The following is a 23428-nucleotide window of genomic DNA, read 5'->3' on the forward strand; positions in this document are numbered from 1 at the left end:
AAGAATAGAATTGATATCTGTATTGGGATTGCATTGAATTGTGGATGCCACTCCTGTTCCAAATATATACATGTATATAGTTGGATTCTATTGAACAGGATTTTGTTGAGGCTTTTTGTATCTATCTTCACGAAAGATACTGGTTTCTAGTTTTCTATTTTTGCAGTATCTTTATCTGACTTTGGTATCAGGGATATATTTGCTTTTTAGGGTGAATCTGGGAGTATTTAATCTTTTTTTATTTTCTGAAATATTTTATATAGAATTGAATGTTTGGTAAAATTCAGTTGTAAAACCATCTGGGCCAGGGCCTTTCTTGGTTGGAAACTTTTTTACACCTTGTTCAATTTGTGGTGAGTTTGTTCAGGTGTTCTATCAACTTCAGTCAGTTTAGATGGGTTGTGAGTTTCTCCATTTGTCCGTTTCTTCTAGGTTTTCATGTTTGTTTGAGTAGTTTTTAACAAAAGTCTCTTATTAAGCTTTTTATTTCAGTTGGTTCTGTTGTGACCACCCCCTTCACCTCTCATTTGGTTGTGTCTTCTTTCTTTTCCTTTGTTAGCTTTGCTAATGGTTTGTTAATTTTATTGATCTTTTTGAAGAACCATCCCCTGGTCTAGTTGATAGTTTCAGTTTTTCTTTCCTATTTATTCCATTGTTTTCTGCATGAATTTTTAGAATTTCCTGTCTTTTAGAGGTTTTTAGATTTTCTTGCTATCCTTTTTTCTATTTGTTGGAGATGTTGGGTTAAATAATTATTTTTCATTCTTCTCTTTTGATGTGTTTGCTTATTGCTATGAATTGACTTCTGGCTGTTTCCCAGAGGTTTTTCTAAGCTGTGTTTTCATTTGCTTCAAGAAACTTTTATTTCATTTTTATTTATTCTGTTACCCACTCATGTTCAAGGAGGGTGTTATTCAGTTTCCATGGGCATGATTTTTCTCCTCGATCTTGTTTTAAATTTCTAATTTTGTAGCATTGTGGTCTGAGAAAATGCTTTGTATTATTTCAACATTTTTCAATATTTTAAGGCTTGCTTTGTCATCTAAATTATTATCTATTCTGGAGAATATTCTGTGCAGGCTGGAGAATAATATTTCCTGAGCTTTTTTGGGGTGCATTAGCTTGTTTATATATTTGAAATTGAGTTGGTGGATTGTGAATGTTTTAAATCTTCAGCATCTCTGTTAAGTGTCTTTCTGTTTATTCTGTCTTTCCCTGAGAGTGGTGTATTGCAGTCTCCTACTACTAATTTTGTGATATCTATTTCTTAATCTTATTTGCTCTCCTTTATAGGTTACTCTTCATTTTTCCCTAGCTGCTTTCAGAATTCTTTCCTTGTCTTTGAGTCTTGGTGTTTTTCTCTTGGGGTCTATTCCATATGAGGTTCACTCATCTTCTTGAATTCATATTCTCTCATTCTTCATGATACTTGGAAAGTTTTCTTCTGGTAACTATATTACAACTTTGTAAGTGCCTTTTTTCCTTCTTCTTCCTGTTCTGGAATTCCAAGTATGTGCGTGGTATTCCTCTTGAGAGTATCATTCATTATTTGTAGGCTTTCTTAATTTTCCTTTTTGATTCCAGTTTTTGCTCCAGCAGATCAGTGCTGAGCACCCTACTATTTCTGATTCTGTGCTCTCTCTCTCTCTTCAGTTATGCTTATCTGTCCCTCCACCATGCCAATAGCTTCTGAGATGCTGATCCTAATATTCGAAATTGCTGCTTGTTGTCTTTCCTAGAGTTTCTAGTGCCTCATTTGTTTTGTCTGCATTGTCTTGAATTATTTTTTTCTTACATTCCTCTTGGCTTTTGCTAGTAGAGTCCTGGAGTTTTTCTTCCACCCGTTGAAAAAGACGTGACCATTGCTCTTTTGAATACTGTGGCAGAAAGTTCCATCAGGCTTTCCAGCTTCAGGAAATCCTTGATTCTCGGTTTTGATTACTTCTTTGGGATGATGTCTTGCATTGGTTTTGTGTAGGGTGTGAGTAGTCAGCTTCTTCCATGTCATTTCTGTGACAGTTTTTCTTGTCTGGGACCCTCACAGATTCTGATGACCTTGGCTGGTGAACTCACTGCTCCAGAGGAGAGAAGGACACCTTGTTTTGTCTGACTATCTCTCTGGCAGAGAAGACTTGTGTCAGTTGGAGAACTCAACATTCCAGTTGGAAAGGGAGGGCAACTCACCCTGCCTCACCCTGCTGTTGATCCTTCTTCTCTGGTCCTGTGGCAGAGTTCCCTGGAGCAGGGAACCCACTGTGAAGTGGTCTTTCCTGAAGTGGTTTTTCCTTTTTTACTGCTGGTCTTTCCTGGTCACCCAGCTGGTGAGAATGTTGGCTCTGGCTGGGGAGTCCACTGGAAAGGGAACTGGAGGAGAGCTTGCCTTGCTTCTGTTCCTTCTTGTCTGGTCCAGCAGCAAAGTTCTCAGTGACTATGGCGGCCACCAGGAAAGGAACTTACTCTGCCTCTGTCCCAACACTGGAAAGGTCACTCTGGCTGGGAGCTCACCAGGTTGAGAGCTCATCCTGCCCCTGTTCCTTCTCTGGTCCTGCTACAAAGTTCTCTATGGCTGGACCATAACAGGAAGGTAACTAGCTCTGGCCCTGTCCTGGAGCTGCTGGGAAGATTACCCTGGCTCAAGAGCACATCAGAAAGTGAACTCAAGAGAGCTTGGCCTAAAAAAAAAAAAAAAAAGAGAGCTTGGCCTGCTTCTATTCCTTCTTTTCTGGTTCCACAGCAAAGTTCTCTATGGGTGCAGAGTCCCCTGGGAGGTAACTTGCTTTGCCTTGCCTGGGGTTGCTGGGAGTTTCATTTCGACAGAAGCTCACCTGGAGAAGAACTTGCCTGGCTTCTGTTCTTACTCTCTGATCTGGCTGCAAAATTTCTATTAGCTACAGAGCCCCCTGGGAGGGAACTTGCTCTGCCACTGTCTTGGGGTTGCTGGGAATTTAACCCCAGCAGGAGCTCACCTGGAGAGGAGCTTGCCCTGTTTCTATTCCTTCTTGTCTGGTCTTGCTTCAGCATTCTCTCCATTTTGCCTTTTGAAAAGCTATCTGTATGGGTTCAAATTGACAATGCCTCTAAAAGGTTAGATATTAACTTTAAGTGGTATTGACATTTTGTTAATTCAGATCTAACTCAGAAAAAGAAGGTAAGAATGTTTACCTAACTTGAACAGTGTAAAATATGGTGGCTTTGTGCTAACCCAAAGGCCTTGTCCTCCTGGCATTTTTTGTCCATTAGTGTTTCTAAGGGAGTAATATGAACAGTTTTCTTCTGTGTAGTTTTGAGGCAATGGTAGTGAGTTAGAATTGTATGGATAGAAACTGTTCGATTGGTGTATATACTCAACAAAATAAAGTTTTAAAACTTATCAGGTTTGAAAAGAACTGCCTTGAATGTTGTTTATTTGAAGTATTCAGTGAGTAATGCAAATGAGGTGGATTGATTCAGTGACTGGGATAATTGGGATGGGAGTGTCAGAGACAGTGCGATTGGCACAGGACAGAGCGGAGTTTAGGGCTGTTGTACATAGGGTCGCTATGAGTCGCAGGCAACTCGACGGCACATAACAACAACAACAACAATGCAAATGACAATATTTCCTGCACTTTTATTTCAGTGGATTGAAATTAGTATTTATATACTGAGTAAAGGGAAAAAGGTCATTGTTTATAAGATCACTGAAGGAACCTGTAATGTTTTAGGGGAAAAATAGTCAGTGTTTGGGGCCAAATTTTGTTTCACAATATCCTGATTAAGTACTACAAGAATTGACTCTCTGATTCCAGATTGGATACACTTTACTAGATTATTTAAGGAAAATTATTTATTAGTGGTCATATTTATACTAATAGCACCCAACATAAGGTTTAATGGATTTATTAGTGAAATAATTATTTTAATAGATAATTTATTTTTACTGTTTTCTTCCCTGGAGTTTTAATTTACTTGTTCAAGAAAGCTTAAATTATGCCTAGTATTTGTCTTAGAGTATCTGAATTTTCATTTTAGGGGAGAATATTTGGAGTACCTTTTAATGCCTTGCCCCATTCTATTGTACCAGAATATGGACACATTCCAAGGTAAGCAATGTTTGAAATAAAGTTTAAAGTAAATATTTAAAAATTATGTTAGAACTTTTACAAAGAATGAATTCATACATTTGCTTTAAACTAGTAATTCATCTCTCTATCTTGGTTTCGATTCTATGTCAATGAGTTTGAGTTTTTATGTAATAGCCTGGACTTTACTTAGTGTAGCAATAAAAGAATTTAAGCTTTAGGACAATTTTTCTTGCATTCAGTCCTATAGATCTATAGTCCATCTTGTGACAATACCATGTGTGTTAGAGTAGAACAGTGCTCCGTAAAGCTTTACTGTTGTGTACTGTCAAGTCAGAACTGAACTATAGCTGGTCCTACAGCGTATTTTCAGAGGCAATAAACTCACGAAAGAAGATAGTCCATTTTTCTCTTGCAGAACTGCTGATGGATTTGAACCACATACCTTTTCATTAGCAGAGCAATTCCTTACCACTAAGCCACCAGAGCTCCCTATAGAATTTTACTGACTGGTGTTTTAGAAGTAGCTCACCAGGCCTTTGTTCTGAGTGTCACTATTGGGTGGACTTGAACCTCTTACCTTTAATTAGCAATTGAGCTTGTTAAACATTTGCACCACCAAGAACTTCTTTCGTTAGATTAAGAGGAATAAAAGTCAATTGGAAGTGAGTAAATTGAAACTAGGCTATGAAGAAGTAGAAGCAGGTGAAAGACAAATCTTGTACTTTGAAGGAAATCACAAAAGAGAGATGACTTGCAAAGGATGTAGGATTGAGCTCACTAAAGTTGTAGGGTAGTTATGAAGCTAGAGGGATGACTAAAAGTAACCTTAAATCACAAATATTAAAAGTTTGTTGTATTAAATTTCTGAAAGAAGTTACCTAGCATTTCACACGGATAACAGTGGTAACAATGTACTTTCCTAGTATGTTATGTCTTAATGATGTATGTTTGAAAGTATCAAATTAGGAGGTATGTGGCAAAAGTAAAGCTGGCCATGATAGTTAAAGTGTATGTCACTTGACTTAGCCATGATTTTCAGTGGTTTTTCAGTTAGGCAAGGATGTAACCATTTCATCATCTGATACAGCCATCCATTTTTACATAACAGCAGTTTTCACATAATGACTCCATCTATAGACCCTAACTAACTATGTCAGTAAGCGAGGAAGGGTATTGGTTTGTTGTACACATGGAGAGCATAGAATTTGCTAATACTTGTTTCTGATCAACTATTAATATTTTTGTTTTTCAGCTTTCTTGTTAATGCTTGTACATATTTAGAAGAACATATTCATACTGAAGGACTTTTTAGGAAATCAGGATCTGTTATTCGTCTGAGAGCACTAAAGGTAACATACTTTATTTTAATTAATATTTTTTATCATTCATATATATTGTGTTTTGTGCATGCACACTGTTTTATACAGTATTTCATTTACATTATATTAATTAGGTTTTCTTCCTCTTAAAATCATCTTACTAATAATTTCATTCATGAAAGCATGTCAGCCACTACTTCATGCCTCATTCCCCTAAAATTCTCATTTAGATAGCTAATTTCTGAGTCGCTCATCCCTATTAAACTAATTTTCTGAGGGAATAAGCATGTCCCTTTTGCTTAAGGATCTTCTGTTCAACTTGGAAATTTTGAGCATCTGCATTCACAAGCAAAGTCCAGTCCAGAGCAAGCCATCAGATTGCAGCAGTGAAACCTGGCTCACAGCATAGGTCATCTTCTCTTCATCTGGTTGGGTTTTGGTCAGCTCATTCCCCATCTGTGGTGAAGTTCAAATGGGCATCAGCTGCAACCTCAGGAGTCCACACTTTTTCTCGTATTCCAGACCTATTGTCTCCTCTCTCAGCCCTAGCCTCCACATCGCGCCAGGTCAACAAGCCAGAAGTCCTCATGCCTCGCAACTCCTCAGGCCAACAACCCTTCCCTGCTCATCCACACATCTGTGCATACTAGGTGGACAGTGTTGAAGGTACACATACAAGCTTAGCCTGTTTCTCCATTGTTGTATTCCTCTCATTCCATTCCTGTGGATCTTAGTGACTGCTGTGAGTGAGCACACTCCAGCTGCAAGTCTTAGATGGGCACCAGCTTTACCCTGCACCAGAAGCCAAACTGCTTGTTTTAGTTTTAAAGACAGTCTCTTCCTTTCCTTTTTTCCCCCTTTTGTCTCCTTTCCTGCTTGCCCTTCTTCTTTTTTAGTTTTGTGTGTGTGTGTTTAAATTTATGATTTATTGTGTTTGACTTTGGATCATAACAAGTTGTAACTAACATGGAAAATACTGGGAATCCCAGAGCACTTAATTGTGCCATGAGAAACCTAGAACAGGAGGCTGTTGTGTAACCAGAGCAAGAGAACACTACAAGGTTTAAAACTGGAAAGGGAGTGTGTCAGGATCGTATTTTTTCTCCATATCTATTTAATCTATATGGCACGTAAATTATTTGAAAAGATGGACTCTTATGAAGAGTAATGTGGCATTAAGATTGGAGAGAAACTCATCAGTGGTGGAGAGAGACTCATCAATGACTTGCATTATACACATGGTACAACTTTGCTTACTGAAAGTGAGAACTTGCAGAAGATCAAGGAATACAGCCTTAAATAAGGATTGTGTCTCAATGTCAAGAAAACAAAGATTCTTACCACTGGATGAATCAGCAAAATCATGGCAGGCGGGAAAAAGTTGAAAATCTCACCAACTTCATCTTGCTTGGATCCACAATTAACACCCTTGGTACCAGTGGTCAGGAAATTGGGAGACATACTGTGCTAGGAAAGTCTGCAGTTAGGGACCTCTCCAAATTATTGAGGAGTAATGATGTCAGTTTGAGGATTTAAGATGTGTCCGATTTGTCCAGAGACACAAGGGAAGTGACTGTGGCCGGAGTCGGACCTCCGCCGCCACCCGCACCATGCCATAGGAGAAGGCCTTCAAGCAGCGCTGCACCTTTGAACAAAGAGTGAAAAATGTCCGGCTGATCCGAGAGCAGCATCCAACCAAGATCCTGATGATCATAGAGCGGTACAAGGGGGAGAAACAGCTGCCCATGCTGGACAAGACCAAGTTCCTGGTGCCGGACCACGTCAACATGAGCGAACTCCTCAAGATCATCAGGAGGCGCCTGCAGCTCAACGCCAACCAGGCCTTCTTCCTGCTGGTCAGCGGCCACAGCATGGTGAGCGTGTCCACGCCCATCTCTGAGGTGTACGAGAGTGAGAGTGAGAAGGACGAGGACGGCTTCCTGTACATGGTCTACGCCTCTCAGGAGACCTTTGGGACCCATGCCACCGCCTAAGACTGGCAAACGCAGCTGCTCTGGAGTGTCTGCACCCTCCTAGGGGACAGAAAGGGATCACAGCAACTGAGGCCATCAGCTCCTTAACCCAGGCCGCCAGGAGCAGCCTTGTCTCAGGCACAGCCCTGCTCCGCCAGCATGCTCCGCTTCAGAGAACTGGTATTAACCTCTCCACTGTTGCCCACTGTTAGATGTTGATGAATAAAATACCTTGCCTTTTTAGTTGCCAATTAAAAAAAAAAAAAAGATGTGTTAGATTCAGGGCACAGTCTTTCAGATCACTTGTTATGCATTTGAGAGCTGGACAATGAATAAGGATGACAAAAGAATTATTGATGTTTTTGAGCTGTGTTGTTGAAGAGCACTAAATATCCCGTGGAGTATTTGAGACAGTAGTCCTTGAGCTTCTCCACCGTGGTATATTCCCTCGATTCCTCCAGCCACTTGGCATCATCAGTCATGCAGTCACATCACCTTGCCTGTCGTAATCTCAGCCTGTATTAACCTCTCCCTCTGGGTCTTTGGCCACCACTCGGCTGTGGAGGTCACCAAGGTGGGGCCAGGATGCCCCCTTGCTACCCTGCTCCCATTGGCCTGCCAGGTCACTTACCTGCCTCAGCAGCCACCATACTAAAGCACCTTTGCCCTTCGTTAGAATGTGAATCTCTTCAAACATAAGTCTAGTATGAGCCTACAAATGCACTCAAATACAATTCTCCTGAGAGTACTGGGTGGGACTCAATCTTTCCCCTACCAAGCTCCAATACTTACTACTAGATTCTGTTTTTAACAAGCTTATCTCCAGGACAGATCTTCCCTTTTTTTTAGTACTTCTGATCAAGTACTGACCTAAGGTGGAGTTACACACTGTCTAAATCTACAATATCAATGGGTAAACATACTTTTGAAGTATAGTTTTTCATTTGTACCCTTAATTCTTCAGTTTAGTTTCTACAATTAAATGCTTAATGAAAGGTTTACAGAGTACTTTCACACTTTTTCATTTCTGTAAAATAACAAAGTAGGTAAAAAAAGTAACTTAAACTGTTTTAGTCTTCTATGAAGATGGCATTTGTTGGTTGCTGTTGAGTTGATTCTTAATTGAGAACGACCTCCAGATAATGTTACACCATAGAGTTTTGAGATTGTGACCTTGCAGAAACTTTGATTGTCAAACTCATCTTCCAGGGCACCTCTTTGTGGGTTTGAACTATCAACCTTTCAGGTGGTAGTCAAGCCCTTAACCATTTGTGCCATCCAAGGAATCTCTTGATAGGAAAAATACATAATAAAACTAGAAAGAAGAGATATTTATTAAAGACAGCATTTTAAGGCTATCTAAAAGACTGAAGGCTATCGTAAAGATTTACTTGCAGTTAATCCTTAAGGAAAAAAAAATATGTGCTCACGATTATTACATTTATTTCAGAATAAACTGGATAATGGAGAAAGTGCCCTATCTTCTGCACCGCCTTGTGATATTGCAGGACTTCTTAAGCAGTTTTTTAGGGAGTTACCAGAGCCCATTCTCCCAGCTGATTTGCAAGATGCACTTTTCAAAGCTCAACACTTAGGAAAAGAGGAGAAGAATGCAGCTACACTGATGCTGTCTTGCCTTATGACTGACCATACAATTGCTATTTTAAGATATTTCTTTAACTTTCTCAAGAATGTTTCGCTTAGGTAAGTGTTAATTATGTCTTGGAATGTAATAATTTAATTTCCTAACTAAATAAAGATTTATCATTATCAATAATACAATTTTATTTGGAATGGAGATTTTTCTGCAAAGTTTTATTACATATTTTCTTGCTGTAAAAACTATATTGCTAAAAAAAACCCCAAAACTATATTGCTGTTGGGTAGTGTAGTATTATCTTTAGTTCATAATGATCCCACATGATGTTATGGAACTGCCTTAGAGAGTTGAATTACCAACCTTTGGGTTAGTAGCTGAATACTTAACTGACCATTACAATTTGAAGGCTACTTACCCTATATATATAATCTAAGAAATGATGTACTTAATAATTTACTATTTCCTTGCCAAGATAGAATTACTATTATGAATTCCTTCATGGTTTATTGGTGTTAATAGGAATCTTTGTCTACCTAAATCTTTTATTGTTTTTAAAATATTTGCTTTTTATATTTGCCTTCTACTCCATCTCATGTCCTTGCCTCTAGTGTTCACTTTCCCCGGCTATTAAAGAGCTTGTGTATTGTAGACATTTTTGCAGCTTTTTCACTTTTACATACAGATTTGAAAATCACATAAGCATATTCAATTGTGTGGAAAAGCAAAGTATGGACCTGAGACAATTGTTTGATTACTGTGGTTTTTAAACACACCAAAGCTCTTTTCCTGTAATTTTCACTTGTGTTGAGAGTCATAAAAATAGGCTCAATACATTGTTGTGGCTTTGTTTTCATCTTTGGCCTCATCTCATAAAATTTTTTATTTTTTTTAAGATCTAGTGAGAATAAGATGGATAGCAGCAATCTTGCAGTGATATTTGCACCAAATCTTCTTCAGACAAGTGAGGGACGTGAAAAGATGTCTGCGAACACAGAAAAAAAGCTCCGATTACAGGCTGCTGTAGTGCAGACTTTTATTGATTGTGCATCAGATATTGGTAAGACGTGACAGGATTTGTTTAAATGAGGGCTGTGCCAGCTTCTTCAAGTGAACTATGAAGAAACCATTAGAAAAGTTGGTGTATACTATCTCAACATTTTGATAGGGAGTATGTGGAGGAAGGATGATTGTCTTATTTAAGGATATTTTTATTTAGGGCGTGTACCAGACTTTATCCTGGAAAAGATACCAGCTCTGTTGGGTATTGATGGTCTCTGTGCTACTCCTTCATTAGAAGGCTTTGAAGAAAGTGAATATGAGTCTTCTGGGGAATGTAAGAGAAAGCGAAGACAAAGTGTAGGAGGTGAGTGGCCACTCATTGTATGGGTTATAATGATACATTTTTACCTAAAGTCTAAAACACTTTTTCCTAAAACTTTTTTATAAGATACTTGAACATAACTATAAGCTAAGGTGCATGTCTTTTGGATGCTTATAGCATCTCCAAACATAAGACGTGCTTGTGAAAAGTTAAAATGGCAAACAGTCTTAGTGCTAAACCAGTAGGACAAGCATAAAATGTATTTAAAGGAGAAAAGTTCCCTAGAATAGTGATCAAAGACACATGAAAGGTCGATCATAAATCTTAAGGAATAGGCAAATTCTGGGAATTGGTTTTATATATCATATTTTAGATGTTGTTAGGTGCCATCAAATTCAATGTGACTTATAACAACCCTGTGGACGATAAATCTGAACCCTGTCCTGTCCTGTCCCATCCTCATTATCTCTGATATACTTGAGCCCATTGCTGCAGTCACTCTGTCAATCCATCTTGTTGAGTCTTCCTCTCCTTTGCTGATCCTTCACCTTTCCAAGCATGATATCCTTTTCCAAGGAATAAGCTACCAACAGGATGTCCCGTGGAACAAATCAATATGACTGTGTGACAGATTGTGAATTACTCACAAGTTAAAATTGAGGCCAAAGAAAATGAAAACACATTCATGAGAATAAAAATATTATCTGGAGTCAGTCCCACCTGAATTTAAAAATCATCTTAAAAACGACTGGAACAGTACATCAGCAGAGAACTGCCAGAAGTCCAGGCTGGGTTTAGAAAGGGTCGTGGTACTAGGGATATTGTAGCTGATGTTAGACGGATCTTAGCTGAAAGCAGAGAATACCAGAAGAATGTCTATCTGTGTTTCATTGATTATGCAAAGGCATTTGACTGCATGGATCATAACAAACTGTGGCTGACTCTGAGAAGAATGGGAATCCCAGAACATTTAATCGTGCTAATGCGAAACCTATACTTGGACCAAGAGGCAGTCGTCAGAACAGAGCAGGGCAACACTGCATGGTTCCAAATTGGGAAGGGTGTATGCCAGGGATGTGTCCTGTCTCCATACCTTTTCAACCTGTATGCAGAGCAGATTATCCGAGAGGCTGGGCTCTATGAGGAGAGGCATGGCGTTAGGATTGGTGGACGATCTATCAACAATCTGCGTTATGCAGATGACACAACCTTGCTCCCTGAAACTGAGGAGGACCTCATGCACTTACTGCAGAGGGTCAAGGACTGCAGCCTTCAATATGGACTGAGGCTCAATGTCAAGAAGACAAAAATTCTCACCACTGGACCAATTGGTAGCATCAGGATGGATGGCGAAGAGATTGATACTGTTCACAGCTTAAGTTTGCTCGGCTCCACGGTCAACACTCTTGGCACCAGTAGCCAGGAAATCAAAAAATGTATTGCGATGGGAAAGTCTGCGGTTAGGGACCTCCAAAATACTCAAGAGCAACAGTGTCTCTCTGGAGACTAAGGTGTGCCTGATACAGGCCATGGTTTTTGCAATCACTTGTTATGCATCAGAGAGTTGGACAATGATTAGGGAGGATAGAAGGAGAATTGACACCTTTGAGCTGTGGTGCTGGAGAAGAGTATTGAATGTACCATGGACTGCCAAGAAAACAAACAGATTCATTGTAGAGAGGATTAAACCAGGCTGCTCCTTGGAAGCAAGGATTCTGGGGCATCGTCTGACATACTTTGGACATGTTGTAAGGAGAGACAGGTCTTTAGAGAGGGACACCATGCTGGGTAGAGTAGAGGGACAGCGCAGGAGGGGAAGACCCTCTATGAGGTGGACTGATTCAGTGACTGGGGTAATCGGGATGGGTGTGTCAGAGGCAATGCGATTGGCACAGGATAGAGCAGGGTTTAGGGCTGTTGTACATAGGGTCGCTATGAGTCGCAAACGACTCGACGGCACATAACAACAACAAGAATAAGTTTGATGTGCAACATGAATGAATGGAAATCCACGTTCCTTATAAACTTTCATTAAAATCTAAAGAAAAGTAAAGAGACAGGGTGATAATAGGCATAGATCAATAGTAATTAATTACATAAAGTACAATGTATATGAGTGATTGTGTAAAACACAATGTACACAAATGAAAACACAATGAAACACAAAGTATATGAATATTGTATGCAAATCAATAAAAAAAATTTTTAAGAAAAGAATAGGTTTACAGCATTTGAACACCAATGATTGCAGACCAGATGAGCTATGAGATGACATCAAGGATATCATATATGAAGAAAGGAAAAGGTCATTACAAAGAGGAGAAAGAAAAAAACAAAATGGTGTTAGAAGAGACTGAAGATTGCATTTATGTGTTGAGAAACCAAAACAAAGGGAAGAGATAATGAAGTAAATATGCTGAACAAAAGATTTCAAGAGGCAGCTAAAGAAGACAAAGCAAACTTTATAATGAGATGTACAGAATTGAGAATAAAAAGGTTCAGTGTTTCTCAAGCTGAAAGAACAGAAAAATTCAAGCCTGAAATGCAATACTGAGAAATGCTATGGGCAAATCTTGAATGATTCAGGAAACCTTTAAAGAAGATGGAAGGAATATACAGAATCACTGTACCAAAAAGAATTAGGTGACACTGAAATTATTTAGAAAGTTGAATATGATCAAGAACCAATGATAATGAAAATAAGAGTTCAGGCTGCGCTAAAGACATTGGCAAAAAGTAAGATCACAGGACTCGGTGAGATATTTACCAACTGATAGATTTCAACTATCAGACATCACCCTGGACATCTTCAGAAGTCTGTGCCAGGAAATTTTAGAGGATAGCTGTCTGGCTGGCTGACTGGCAGAGAACATTATTTATTCCTCTTCCCAAGAAAGGTAATCCAGAAGAATGTGGAAATGATAAAAGAATATCATTAATATCACATGCAAGCAAAATATTGTGGAATATCATTCAAAATGGCTGGAACAGTACATACTGAATTGCCAGAGGTTCAAGCTGGATTTTAGAAAAGGCCATGGCCATTTCTGATTTCACATGGATTCTGGTTGAAAGCAAAGAATATCAGAAGAATGTCTATTTGTGCTTTATTGACTATGCAGAGGCATTGTCTGTGTGAAGCATAACAAATTATTGCTAACATTGGGAAGAATGGGAATCTCAGAACACTGTGTGCTCATATAAAATCTATACATAGACCAAGAGGCTGTTGTGCAAACAGAGCAAGAGAACACTGTTGTTATTTGCCAAGGAGTTGCCTGCGACTCTTCGGGACCCTATGTACAATCATTCTAAACTCTGCCCTATCCTGAGCCAATCTCATCATCTCTGACACACCTACGCTCATTACCCTAGTCACTGAGTCAATCTGTCTCATCCAGGGTCTTTCTCTCTTGCACTGTCCCTTCACCCTTCCAAGCATGCTGTCCTTCTCCATGGATTGATTCCTCTTGGCCACATGCCCCAAAGTTTGTGAGATGGAGCTTCAAAATTATTGCTTCCAAGGAGCAGCTTGTTATCGCCCTCCAGAAAAGACCTGTTTTTTCTCTTGGCAGTTCATGATCAACCCTCTTCTCCCAATACTACAATGCAAATATATCACTTCTTCTATAATCTTTATACATTGTCTAACTCTTAATTGTTTTTTAAGAAAGACATGGATAAGGAAGAAATAATGTGTGTTTTTGTCCGTTAATAGGCCAACCTGACTTCTTAAGGATCCAAGGTTAGGATTATGTTATGTTGAAACAGCTAGAGAATTATAACATTAAGTTGAATGGTGGGTTTTTTTAATTTAAAATTACGTAAGTATTTTTTGAATTCTCTAATTTGAGTAATTGATATTAGGTAGTGGAGAGAGCTACCAGAAGTGTGTGGCAATTATGCAGGTTTGATTGAGTTCAGTGTTCAAACTAGTTAGTGACATAAGGTGCATCTGATACAGGCCATGGTCTTTACGGTCACTTGTTATGCATCAGAGAGGTGGACAATGACTAGGGAGGATAGAAGGAGAATTGATGCCTTTGAGCTGTGGTGCTGGAGAAGAATATTGAATATACCATGGACTGCCAAGAAAACAAACAGAGAGAGGGTTAAACTGGGTGGCTGCTTGGAGGCAAGGATTCGGGGCTTCATCTGACATACTTTGGACATGTTGTAAGGAGAGACCGGTTCTTGGAGAGGGACGTCATATTTGGTAGGGTGGAGGGACAGCGCAGGAGGGGAAGACCCTCTAGGAGGTGGATTGATTTAGTGACCAGGGTAATCGAGATGGGTTTGTCAGAGGCAGTGCAATTGACACAGGATAGAGCAGGGTTTAGGGCTGTTGTACCTAGGGTCGCTATGAGTCGCAAGTGACTCGATGGCACATAACAACAACAATAAACTTAATCAGAGTTTTTCTGGCATAGTGCTCTGCTGCCTTCTGAAAAGTCAATGATTTGAACTCACAACAGACTTTGTAGGAGAAAGAGGTGTCAATTTGTTTATAGCCTTGGAAGCTTTCTGGGAGCAATCCTGCTCTATTCTGTATGGTCATTGTAAGTTGGAATCAGCTCAGTGGAAGACAGTGAATTTGGGGTTGGCTTATAGGCTAAATTTGAAAGAAACATTTGTTATTGTTAGGTGTTGGCAAGTCAAGTACAACTACGTGACCCTATGAACAAAAGATCTGAACTTCGTTCTATCCTGTCCCAACCTCTTACTTCCTGATACACAAGAGTCCATTGCGCCAGTCACCACGTCAGTCCACCTGGTTGAGGGTCTTCCTTTCCTTCACTCACCCTCCATTTTTCCCGGCATCATGTCTCCCTTTCCAAGGAATTGTCCCTCCTAGCAACATACTCAAAGTAGTTGAGAAGAAGCCTCATTATTCTTGTCTTCAAAGAACACTCTTTGGCTGCACCCTCTCCAAGACATATCTATTTGTTCTTTTGGCCATCTGTGGAATGTTCAGTGCTCTTCTCTAACACTAGAGTTCAAAGGTGTCAATTATTTTTCTGTCATCCTTATTCATTGTCCAGCTCTCAGATGCATAGCTAGTAATCAGAAAGACTATGACCTAAATCAGACGCACCCCAGTCCTCAAATTGACATTGTTACTCTTCAATAGTTTAGAGAGGTCCCTAACTGTAGTTTTTCCCAGTGTCTCCTTATTTCCTGACTGCTGATACCAAGGGTGTTAATTGTGGATCCAAACAAGATGAAGCTGTTGACATTAGAAAGGAAAAATTCCATTTAAGTGACGTCAGTAATAAAAGTATTTCTCTGTTCTTGATCAAGAAATCTGAGGCTATTCCTCTGATTGCCTTAGAACATTTTTTTATCTTTTGAGTCTTAAAACCAATTGGTATTGTTCATTAGCACATTTCCTTTTTTCCAGATGTTTCTTAAGTAAACATAAGCTTTATTACTTTCCTTCTCTCTATGATCTGTTCTTCTAGTTTCTGTTGTTAGATCTAAATGAGAGACTAGGTTCCTTTCACTAATTATTATCTGCCAAAAACTATGCCCTACTCATTACTGACCACTTATCCACTATGCATCTTCATTGCTGCTTCTTGATATTTTAAGCTCAGCATTTTGGAATGAACATCTCCACCTTTAGTCAGTTTGCATAGGTTGTGTGCTTCTAAGGAGTTTTCAAGGTTACCAGAGTATTGCCATAAAATCTTCCATAATCCTATTTATTTCTGTCTGTTCAGTTTTAATGATCTTTCATTTTGGACATTTACTTTTTAACACCATCACCCCCCCAGTCAGGGTAAAATTTCGTTAATTTTCTTGAACTTTTCGAGGAACCCAATTCTGTTTTTATTGATCCTCTGTTTTCCTGTTATCACTTTTATTTCTACTCAGTCTTTGGTAGTTTTTCTCCTCTGGTAAGTTTAGCCTTACTTTGTTCATCTATTTCTTATTGTTGTGGTAATTGAGTTAGGTTAATTTGGGATCTTTTTCTTTTTTAAATGTAGGCATTTATTGCTATATATTTCCTTCTTAATAATGTGTTGGAAGGAGCTCTGGTGGTCTAGTGACAAGAAGCTGCACTGTAGTCCTGAAGGCTACACCCATGAGAGAAGGGTGGGTAATCTCTTCCCGGGCAATCAACTACTTCTGAAAACTCACCAGAGTTTTTATAGGTCGATTCTGCTTCTAAATTCTAACAGCTTCTAAAAAAAACCTCACGAGAGTTGTATGATTTGGTTCTGACTTGATGGTACACAACAACAACTACTGTCTTGGGTGGGATTCTCTAGTGAAACAAAAACAGTGAAGCTTATTTATCGTTCCTTCACTGCTGTTATGTTATTTGCTTCCAACCCTCCTCAACCCTCCATAGGGTTTCTGAGACTGTAAATGATGAGGGAAAGGACTGCTCATGTATCTGAAATGTGTATGTGAGTGTATGTTTGTGTGTATGTGTGTGTGTCTAACTTAAATCTAGTTGGTTTATAGTGTCATTCAGGTTCTTGGCTTCCTTATTCTTCTTTCTAGGTGCTTTGTCTAGTATTGAAACTGGTATAGTCAGGACTCCCAACTATTACCATTGTTAGGTGCCATCTAGTTGGTTCTGATTCATAGTGGTCATTTGTACCATCCTCAGAATCATTTAAGTTCACTGTTACTGTTAATGTATCTTATTGAGGATCATCCTTTTTTCCACGGATTCTGTATTTACCGAGCATGCAAACATTTTTTTTTAATTATTATTGACTACGCAAAGACATTTGACTGTGTGGATCATAACAAATAATGGATAGTATTGAGAAGAATGGAAATTCCAGAACACTTAGCTGTGCTGATGTATAACCTATACACTGACAGGAGGCAGTTGCTCAAACAGAAAAAGAGTTCTACTACATGATTTGTAATGAAGAGGTGTGTTAGTGTTATACCCTTCCACTGCATTTATCCAATCTGTATTCTGAACAACTAATGCAAGAACTTGGGCTGTGTAAAGAAGAATATGGTATCAGGATTGGAGGACAATTCATAAAGGGACTATTTGCTCCTTATAACATGGATGAAGTCTCACCATTTGGCTTATAAAGAAATATCGTGGCTGTACTTTTTTCCAAATATACTTGTTGCTTTTCCTGGCAGTTCATAATATATTTAATATTCTTGCCAACACTGTAATTCAAATGTATCAATCATTCCTTGTTTTCCTTATTCATTGTTCAGCTTTTACATACGTATGAAGCAATGGAAAATATGATGGCATGGGTCGAGCACACCTTAGTCCTCAAAGTGATATCACTGCTCTTTACAACACTTTAAGGAAATCTTTTGCAGCAGGGTTTCTCAAGACAGTACATAAAATATTTTCTTGATTACTACTTCGTGGTTGTTGATTGTAGATCCAAGTAAAAAAAAATCTTTGACAATTTCCATATTTTCTCTTTTTATCCAGATTTTCCTTGTCTAGTTGTGAAAATGTTATTTTATGTTGAAAAGTATTTATCACTTTTAGGAAGCAAATGTATGTCATCTGCATATTGCAGGTTCTTTATGAATTGTTTTTCAATCCTGATGCTGTATTCTTCTTTACATAGTCCAAGTTCTTGCATTATTTGTTTAGTGACCTCTTCTGAACCAGTTGAATTCCTGGCAGTTCTCTGTAAATGTACTGTTTTATCGGTTTTAAAATAATCTTCAGCAATATTTTGCATATATATGGTATTTGATAACTTCCACATTCTGCTAGGTCACTTTTGGGAATGGGAATAAGTATAGATCTATTCTTGTCAGTTGACCAGGTCGCTCTCTTCCAGATTTCATGGCACAGCCTGATGCACACATCCAGGGTTGCAACAGTTTGCTGGAATATGTCAATTAGTATTCTATCAGTTCCTAGGACCTTATTTTTTGCTAAGAACTTCTTTCTTTTATTACTATTAGGTTTTGATCATGCTACTTCCTGAAATGTATCTGTGTCAGCCAATTCTTTTGGTACAGTGACTGTGTATTCCTTGCATCTTCTTGTGAATCATTCAAGATTTTGCTCATAGCTCTCTACTCTAACTTGAGGCTTTTGTGAATTACAAATTTACGGCTAGCATTGAGAAGAAGGGGAATCTCAAAACTATTAATTCTGCTAATGTGAAACCCAGACCAAGAAACTGTTATCCAAACAGAGCAAGGGAACACTGAATGGTTTAAAATCAAGAATGGTATGTATCAGGGCAGTATCTTTTCTCCATACCTATTCAATCTGTATGTTGAACAAATCATTAAAAAATTCAAACTTGACAAAGAGAAAAAACAAGAATTCAAACTTTCATGAAGAAGAATAAGGCATTAGGATCAAAGGAAGACTCATCACCAACCTGTGTTACACTGATCATATAACCTTGCTTGTTGAAAGTGAGACTGACTTAAAGAGCTTGCTGCAGATCAAAGCCTATAGTCTGAAATATGGATTTCACCTCATTATCAGGAAAACAAAAGTCCTTAACACTGGACCAATAAGCAACATAATGCTACGTGTAGAAAAGATTAAAGTTGTCAGTGATTTCCTCATACTTGGATCTGCAATCAACACCCTTGGTCAAGGAATGAAAAGATGAGTTGCCTTGGGAAAATCTGTCAGGGACATCTCCAGAATATTGAAGAGTAATAATGTCAGTTTTAAAACTAAGATGTGCCTGATCCAAGCCATGATATTCTCAGTTGCTTGCTAAGGATGACAAAAGAATTGATGCCTTTGAGTTGTAATGTTGGAGAAGAGTACTGAATGTCCCATGGACTGTCAAGAAAACAGACTGATCTGTCCTAGAGAAAGTGAAGTAAGGGTGCTCATTTGTGGCAGATGGTAAAACTGTCTCACATACTTTGTGCGTGTTGTTAGAAGGGTCCAGTCCTTGGATATTTATATTGTGTTTGGAAGTTGGAGGGTCAGCGCAAAACATAAAGACCCTCAGAGAGATGGATTGACATGGTGACTATTACAGTGGGCATATCAGAGATGCTGAGAATGATGCAGGATAGGGCAAGGTTAAGATCTGTTCATAGGGTCACTGTGAGTCACAGTTGACTGGACAGCACATAACAACAACAACAAAATAATTGAACATTGGCCATTTCTTCCTAGCATGGTGCCTATAGTACTTCTATCTTTTGATACTGACTCAATCTGTTTAAGAACAGTACATAGATAAGAAACTGCCAGAAGTTCAGGAAGGATTTAGGAGAGACTGGCATCAGGGATGTCATTGCTGATGTCAGATGGATCCTAGCTGAAAGTAGCGAATACCAGAAGAATGACTATTTGTGCTGTATCGACTATGCAAAAGCATTTGACTATGTGGATCATAACACGTGGCTGACATTGAGAAGAATGGGAGTCCCAGAACATTTAATTGTGCTTATGCAAAACCTATTCCTGGACCAAGAGGCTGTTGTGCAAACATAGCAGGGGAACACTATGTTAAACATGGTTTAAAATTAAGAAGAGAATGTGTAAGAGTTGGAGTTGTATTCTTTCTCCATACCTATTCAGTCTGTATGCTGAGCAAATTATTTGAGAAGCTGGACTTTATGAAGAGGAATGTGGCATCAGGATCAGAGGGAAACTCATCAAAACCTACCTTATGCAGACAACACAATTTGATTTCTGAAAGTGAGGAGGGATTGAAGCACTTGTTGTGGAAGGTCAAAGAATGAAGTTGTCGGCACGGATTGCATCTCAACGTCAAGAAAACGAAGATTCTTATTATTGGATGGTTGGGCAACATCATGATGGATGGAGACAAGATTGCAACTGCTAACAGCTTCATCTTACTTGGATCCACAATTAACACGCTTAGTACCAGCAGTCGGGAAATAAGAAGACACACTGCACTGGGAAAATCTGCAGTTAGGGACCTCTCCAGATTATTGAGTAGAAATGATGTCAGTTTGAGGACTCAGGTGCATCTGCTTCAGGCTATGGTCTTTCCAATCACTTACTGTACATCTGAGAGCTGAACAATGATTAGGGCTGACAGAAGAATTGGCCAAGATCAGATGAGTTGTAAGGTGCCATCAAGATTGTACATGGAAAAAGCAAAAAGTTATTTAAAAAACAAGAAAGAACACAAAATCCAAAAGGGATGTTAGAAGAGCCTCTAAAACTTGCTCGTGAATGCAGAGAATCTGAAGAAGAAATTATGGAATAAAAGAGCCAAACAGGAGATTTCAAAGAGCAGCCTTATCAGACAAAATAAAGTATTAAAAAGAAATAGAGATACCATTTGACCCAGCAATCCCATTACTGGGAATATACCCCAGAGAGACCATGTCTGCCATCCAAGCAGATATATGCACACCCATGTTTATTGCAGCTTTGTTTACAATAGCAAAGAGTTGGAAGCAGCCTAAGGGCCCATCAACAAACGAATGGATAGAGAAGCTGTGGTATATCCACACAATGGAATACTACGCAGCATTGAAAAACAAGGAACTCATGCAATATTATTCAAAGTGGGTGACCCTGGAGGACATTATGCTGAGTGAAATATCTCAGTCACAAAGGGACAAATACTGCATGGTGCCACTGTTGTAGAATGGGTCTGACATCAGGGTGGGGGCATGACAGAAAAAACTGGATAAATGATGTATATTGTATTGAAACAGATGAGGGAAAGAACAGATTAGAAGTGATATATGATTGAGTATTATGGTTAGCACAGGAATCCAGAATTAAGGTTGCATAGAGAAGTGTACTCAGGGTGTGGGGTGGGGGCAAGGGATGTGGGAATTGTATACTAATGAAGGAATTTTTTTTCTTTTTTTTTTTTTTTCTCTTCGGAGGGGGAAGCGAGCTGGTGGGGAGGGGTGGGAAGGGAGAAAATTGCGGCAATGAATGAATGGAAATCCAAAACCTCTGTTAAAAAAAAAAAAAGAAATGTGCAAAAACCTGGGGTTAGAAAATCAAAAGAGGAAGACCATTCAGTATTTCTCAAGCTGAAAGAAGTGAAGTAATGAATCAAACTTTGACTTGCCAGTCTGAAGTTTTCTATAGGCAAACAAATATGGTTTGACACAGAGGTTCCAATGACATGCTTAAATATAATACCAATTGCAAGGATGACACAGGAGTGGGCAGTGCTTCGTTCTAAACCAGTTTGTAACCCCAAGAATGGGAATAATACATGATGTTGTTGCTATTGTTAGGTGCCGTCGAGTCGAGTACAACTCATAGTGACCATATGAACAGCAGATCTGAACTCCATCCCGTCCTGCGCCAACCTCACACTTCCTGATACACTAGAGCCCGCAGTGGCAGTCACCATGTCAATCCACCTGGTTGAGGATCTTCCTCTCCTTTGCTGACCCTCCACCCTTCCTAACATTATGCTCCTCTCTAAGAAATAGCCCCTTCTAACAACATGCCCAAAGTATATGAAGTGAAGCCTCATCATTCTTGCCTTCAATGAGCACTCTAGTTGTACCCTTTCCAAGACATATTTACTTGTTCTTTTGGCTGTCCATGGGATATTCAGTGCTCTTCTCCAACACTTGGGGCCACCTTTCTGACTTCTCAGTCAAATATCATTTGCATGAGGCTATTTTTGAAGGACTATAGAATAGTAAATGAAAAAATTGAAAAAAATTTTGAGAGAAAAATTGTCTTTGAGGTTTTTTTGTTTTAAATGGTCTTAAATAACTACAATATATGTTGTTGTTGTGTTAAGTGCCATCTAATTGACTCCAACTTATAGCAATCCTGTTTATAACAGAATGAAACATTGCCTGATCTTGTGACATTTTTACAATTGCTTTAATGCTTGTGCCCATGGTTGTAGCTATTGTGTTTACCTTACTGATGAGCCAGTCAGTTCCCATTAAGATTTTTAAGACTCAGAAACACTATGGAGCAGTTCTACTTCTTTTTTATGGTTGGTTAGAATCAGCTTGATATTAGTTGAATATCAACTAATTGAAGAGGATAAGCTTATATAAAGTTTGATGTTATAAAAAAAGACCACAACTATCAATATGAATATTATTGCTCAACCATATGTAAATATTAAGTTGTCACTGATTATAATTACATATGCCTTGCATTGCAGAATTTGTTAGTGGAGCACTTAATAAACTTAAATCTAACAGAACACCTTCATTTACGCCTCAGCAAGAGACAACTGGTATGTATTATATCTATCTACTAAACTGAAAATTTTTCTAGTGTTCTACAAAAGAATTACAATAATAAGTAACAAATTTAACTTGTTTGAATCAAATTCAAATATTTAGTGGCAGTGTTTTACTATGCTCTTCGATATTGACATTTCTAGTTTCTTATTGAACATAATGGACTAAGAGTTTCCTTTATTTTATTGTTAGATCTTTAGTCTTAGTCATGTTTTTCTGTTAAATATTAATGAACATGGAAGAATAGCTTCAAGACATTGCCTATCTTTATAGATACACTGTCCCTGAAAAGCCAGACTCCATTTTATGTAGTTAAATCCCTGTGTGGAAAATCTTTTGCCCCAAGCCTCAGAGTTGTACCTTGAACTGCTTCCCAGAATAGTAACTGCTATTGTCTATTATGTTTTGCACTCTAAGTACTCTTCAAATGTTTCAGCTGCAGGCTACTGTTCATGTATCTCTATGCCCTTGAATTGTCTTAACAGCAAAATGTTATTCTTGTATCTCTTTGCCCTTGAAATGTTTTTAACAGTTGACTGCTGTAGCTAGTAACCCTGCATAAAAAGAGTATAAAAAGCCTCTTAGCAAGAACCAAAGGGGGAGTCCTGCCTCAGTGCTGGGACTCTTCCGCTGCACAGCTATTAAAGGACTTCACCTGTAATTCTGCGGTGTATGTCTCTTAGTCCATCTGGCACAACAGTCCCGTACCAAAGCATATGCATTTAAACACACACGTTTTTGTTTTAGAACCAGAAGACAAATTAGTATGTACTATGTTTTTAAATTTTGCTTGCTTGTAACTGAAATTGTCCAGCCCAGTTGATAAATAAACTATGACATTTTGTATTATTTTCAGTATTGAAGAAGTTAACTGAACTATCAGTATGATATAAAGCAAAAATAATGCTTAGATCAGTGTTTTAACTCATTATAATTCTTTTCTCCATTAATGTTCTTCAGTGTATTATGCTATCTTTAGTCTATTTCATTTATGT

At 38.6% G+C, this 23428-nt stretch overlaps 1 protein-coding gene and 1 pseudogene across 1 annotated transcript in view; both read left to right on the plus strand.

The window, feature by feature from the left end:
- ARHGAP11A (Rho GTPase activating protein 11A) overlaps positions 1-23428 on the plus strand; it is a 36998-nt gene that overhangs the window by 7491 nt on the left and 6079 nt on the right. Inside the window, exons 2-7 of the mRNA XM_006883046.1 lie at positions 4012-4082; positions 5317-5413; positions 8807-9060; positions 9850-10013; positions 10173-10319; positions 22352-22426. Coding sequence (XP_006883108.1) covers positions 4012-4082; positions 5317-5413; positions 8807-9060; positions 9850-10013; positions 10173-10319; positions 22352-22426 — 808 coding nt within the window. The remainder of the gene's footprint in view (positions 1-4011; positions 4083-5316; positions 5414-8806; positions 9061-9849; positions 10014-10172; positions 10320-22351; positions 22427-23428) is intronic.
- Positions 6994-7377, plus strand: LOC102847942 (annotated as a pseudogene).

Source organism: Elephantulus edwardii, unplaced genomic scaffold, assembly GCF_000299155.1.
Source record: "Elephantulus edwardii isolate Elephantulus edwardi_28Jun2011 unplaced genomic scaffold, EleEdw1.0 scaffold00026, whole genome shotgun sequence".
NCBI lineage: Eukaryota > Metazoa > Chordata > Mammalia > Macroscelidea > Macroscelididae > Elephantulus > Elephantulus edwardii.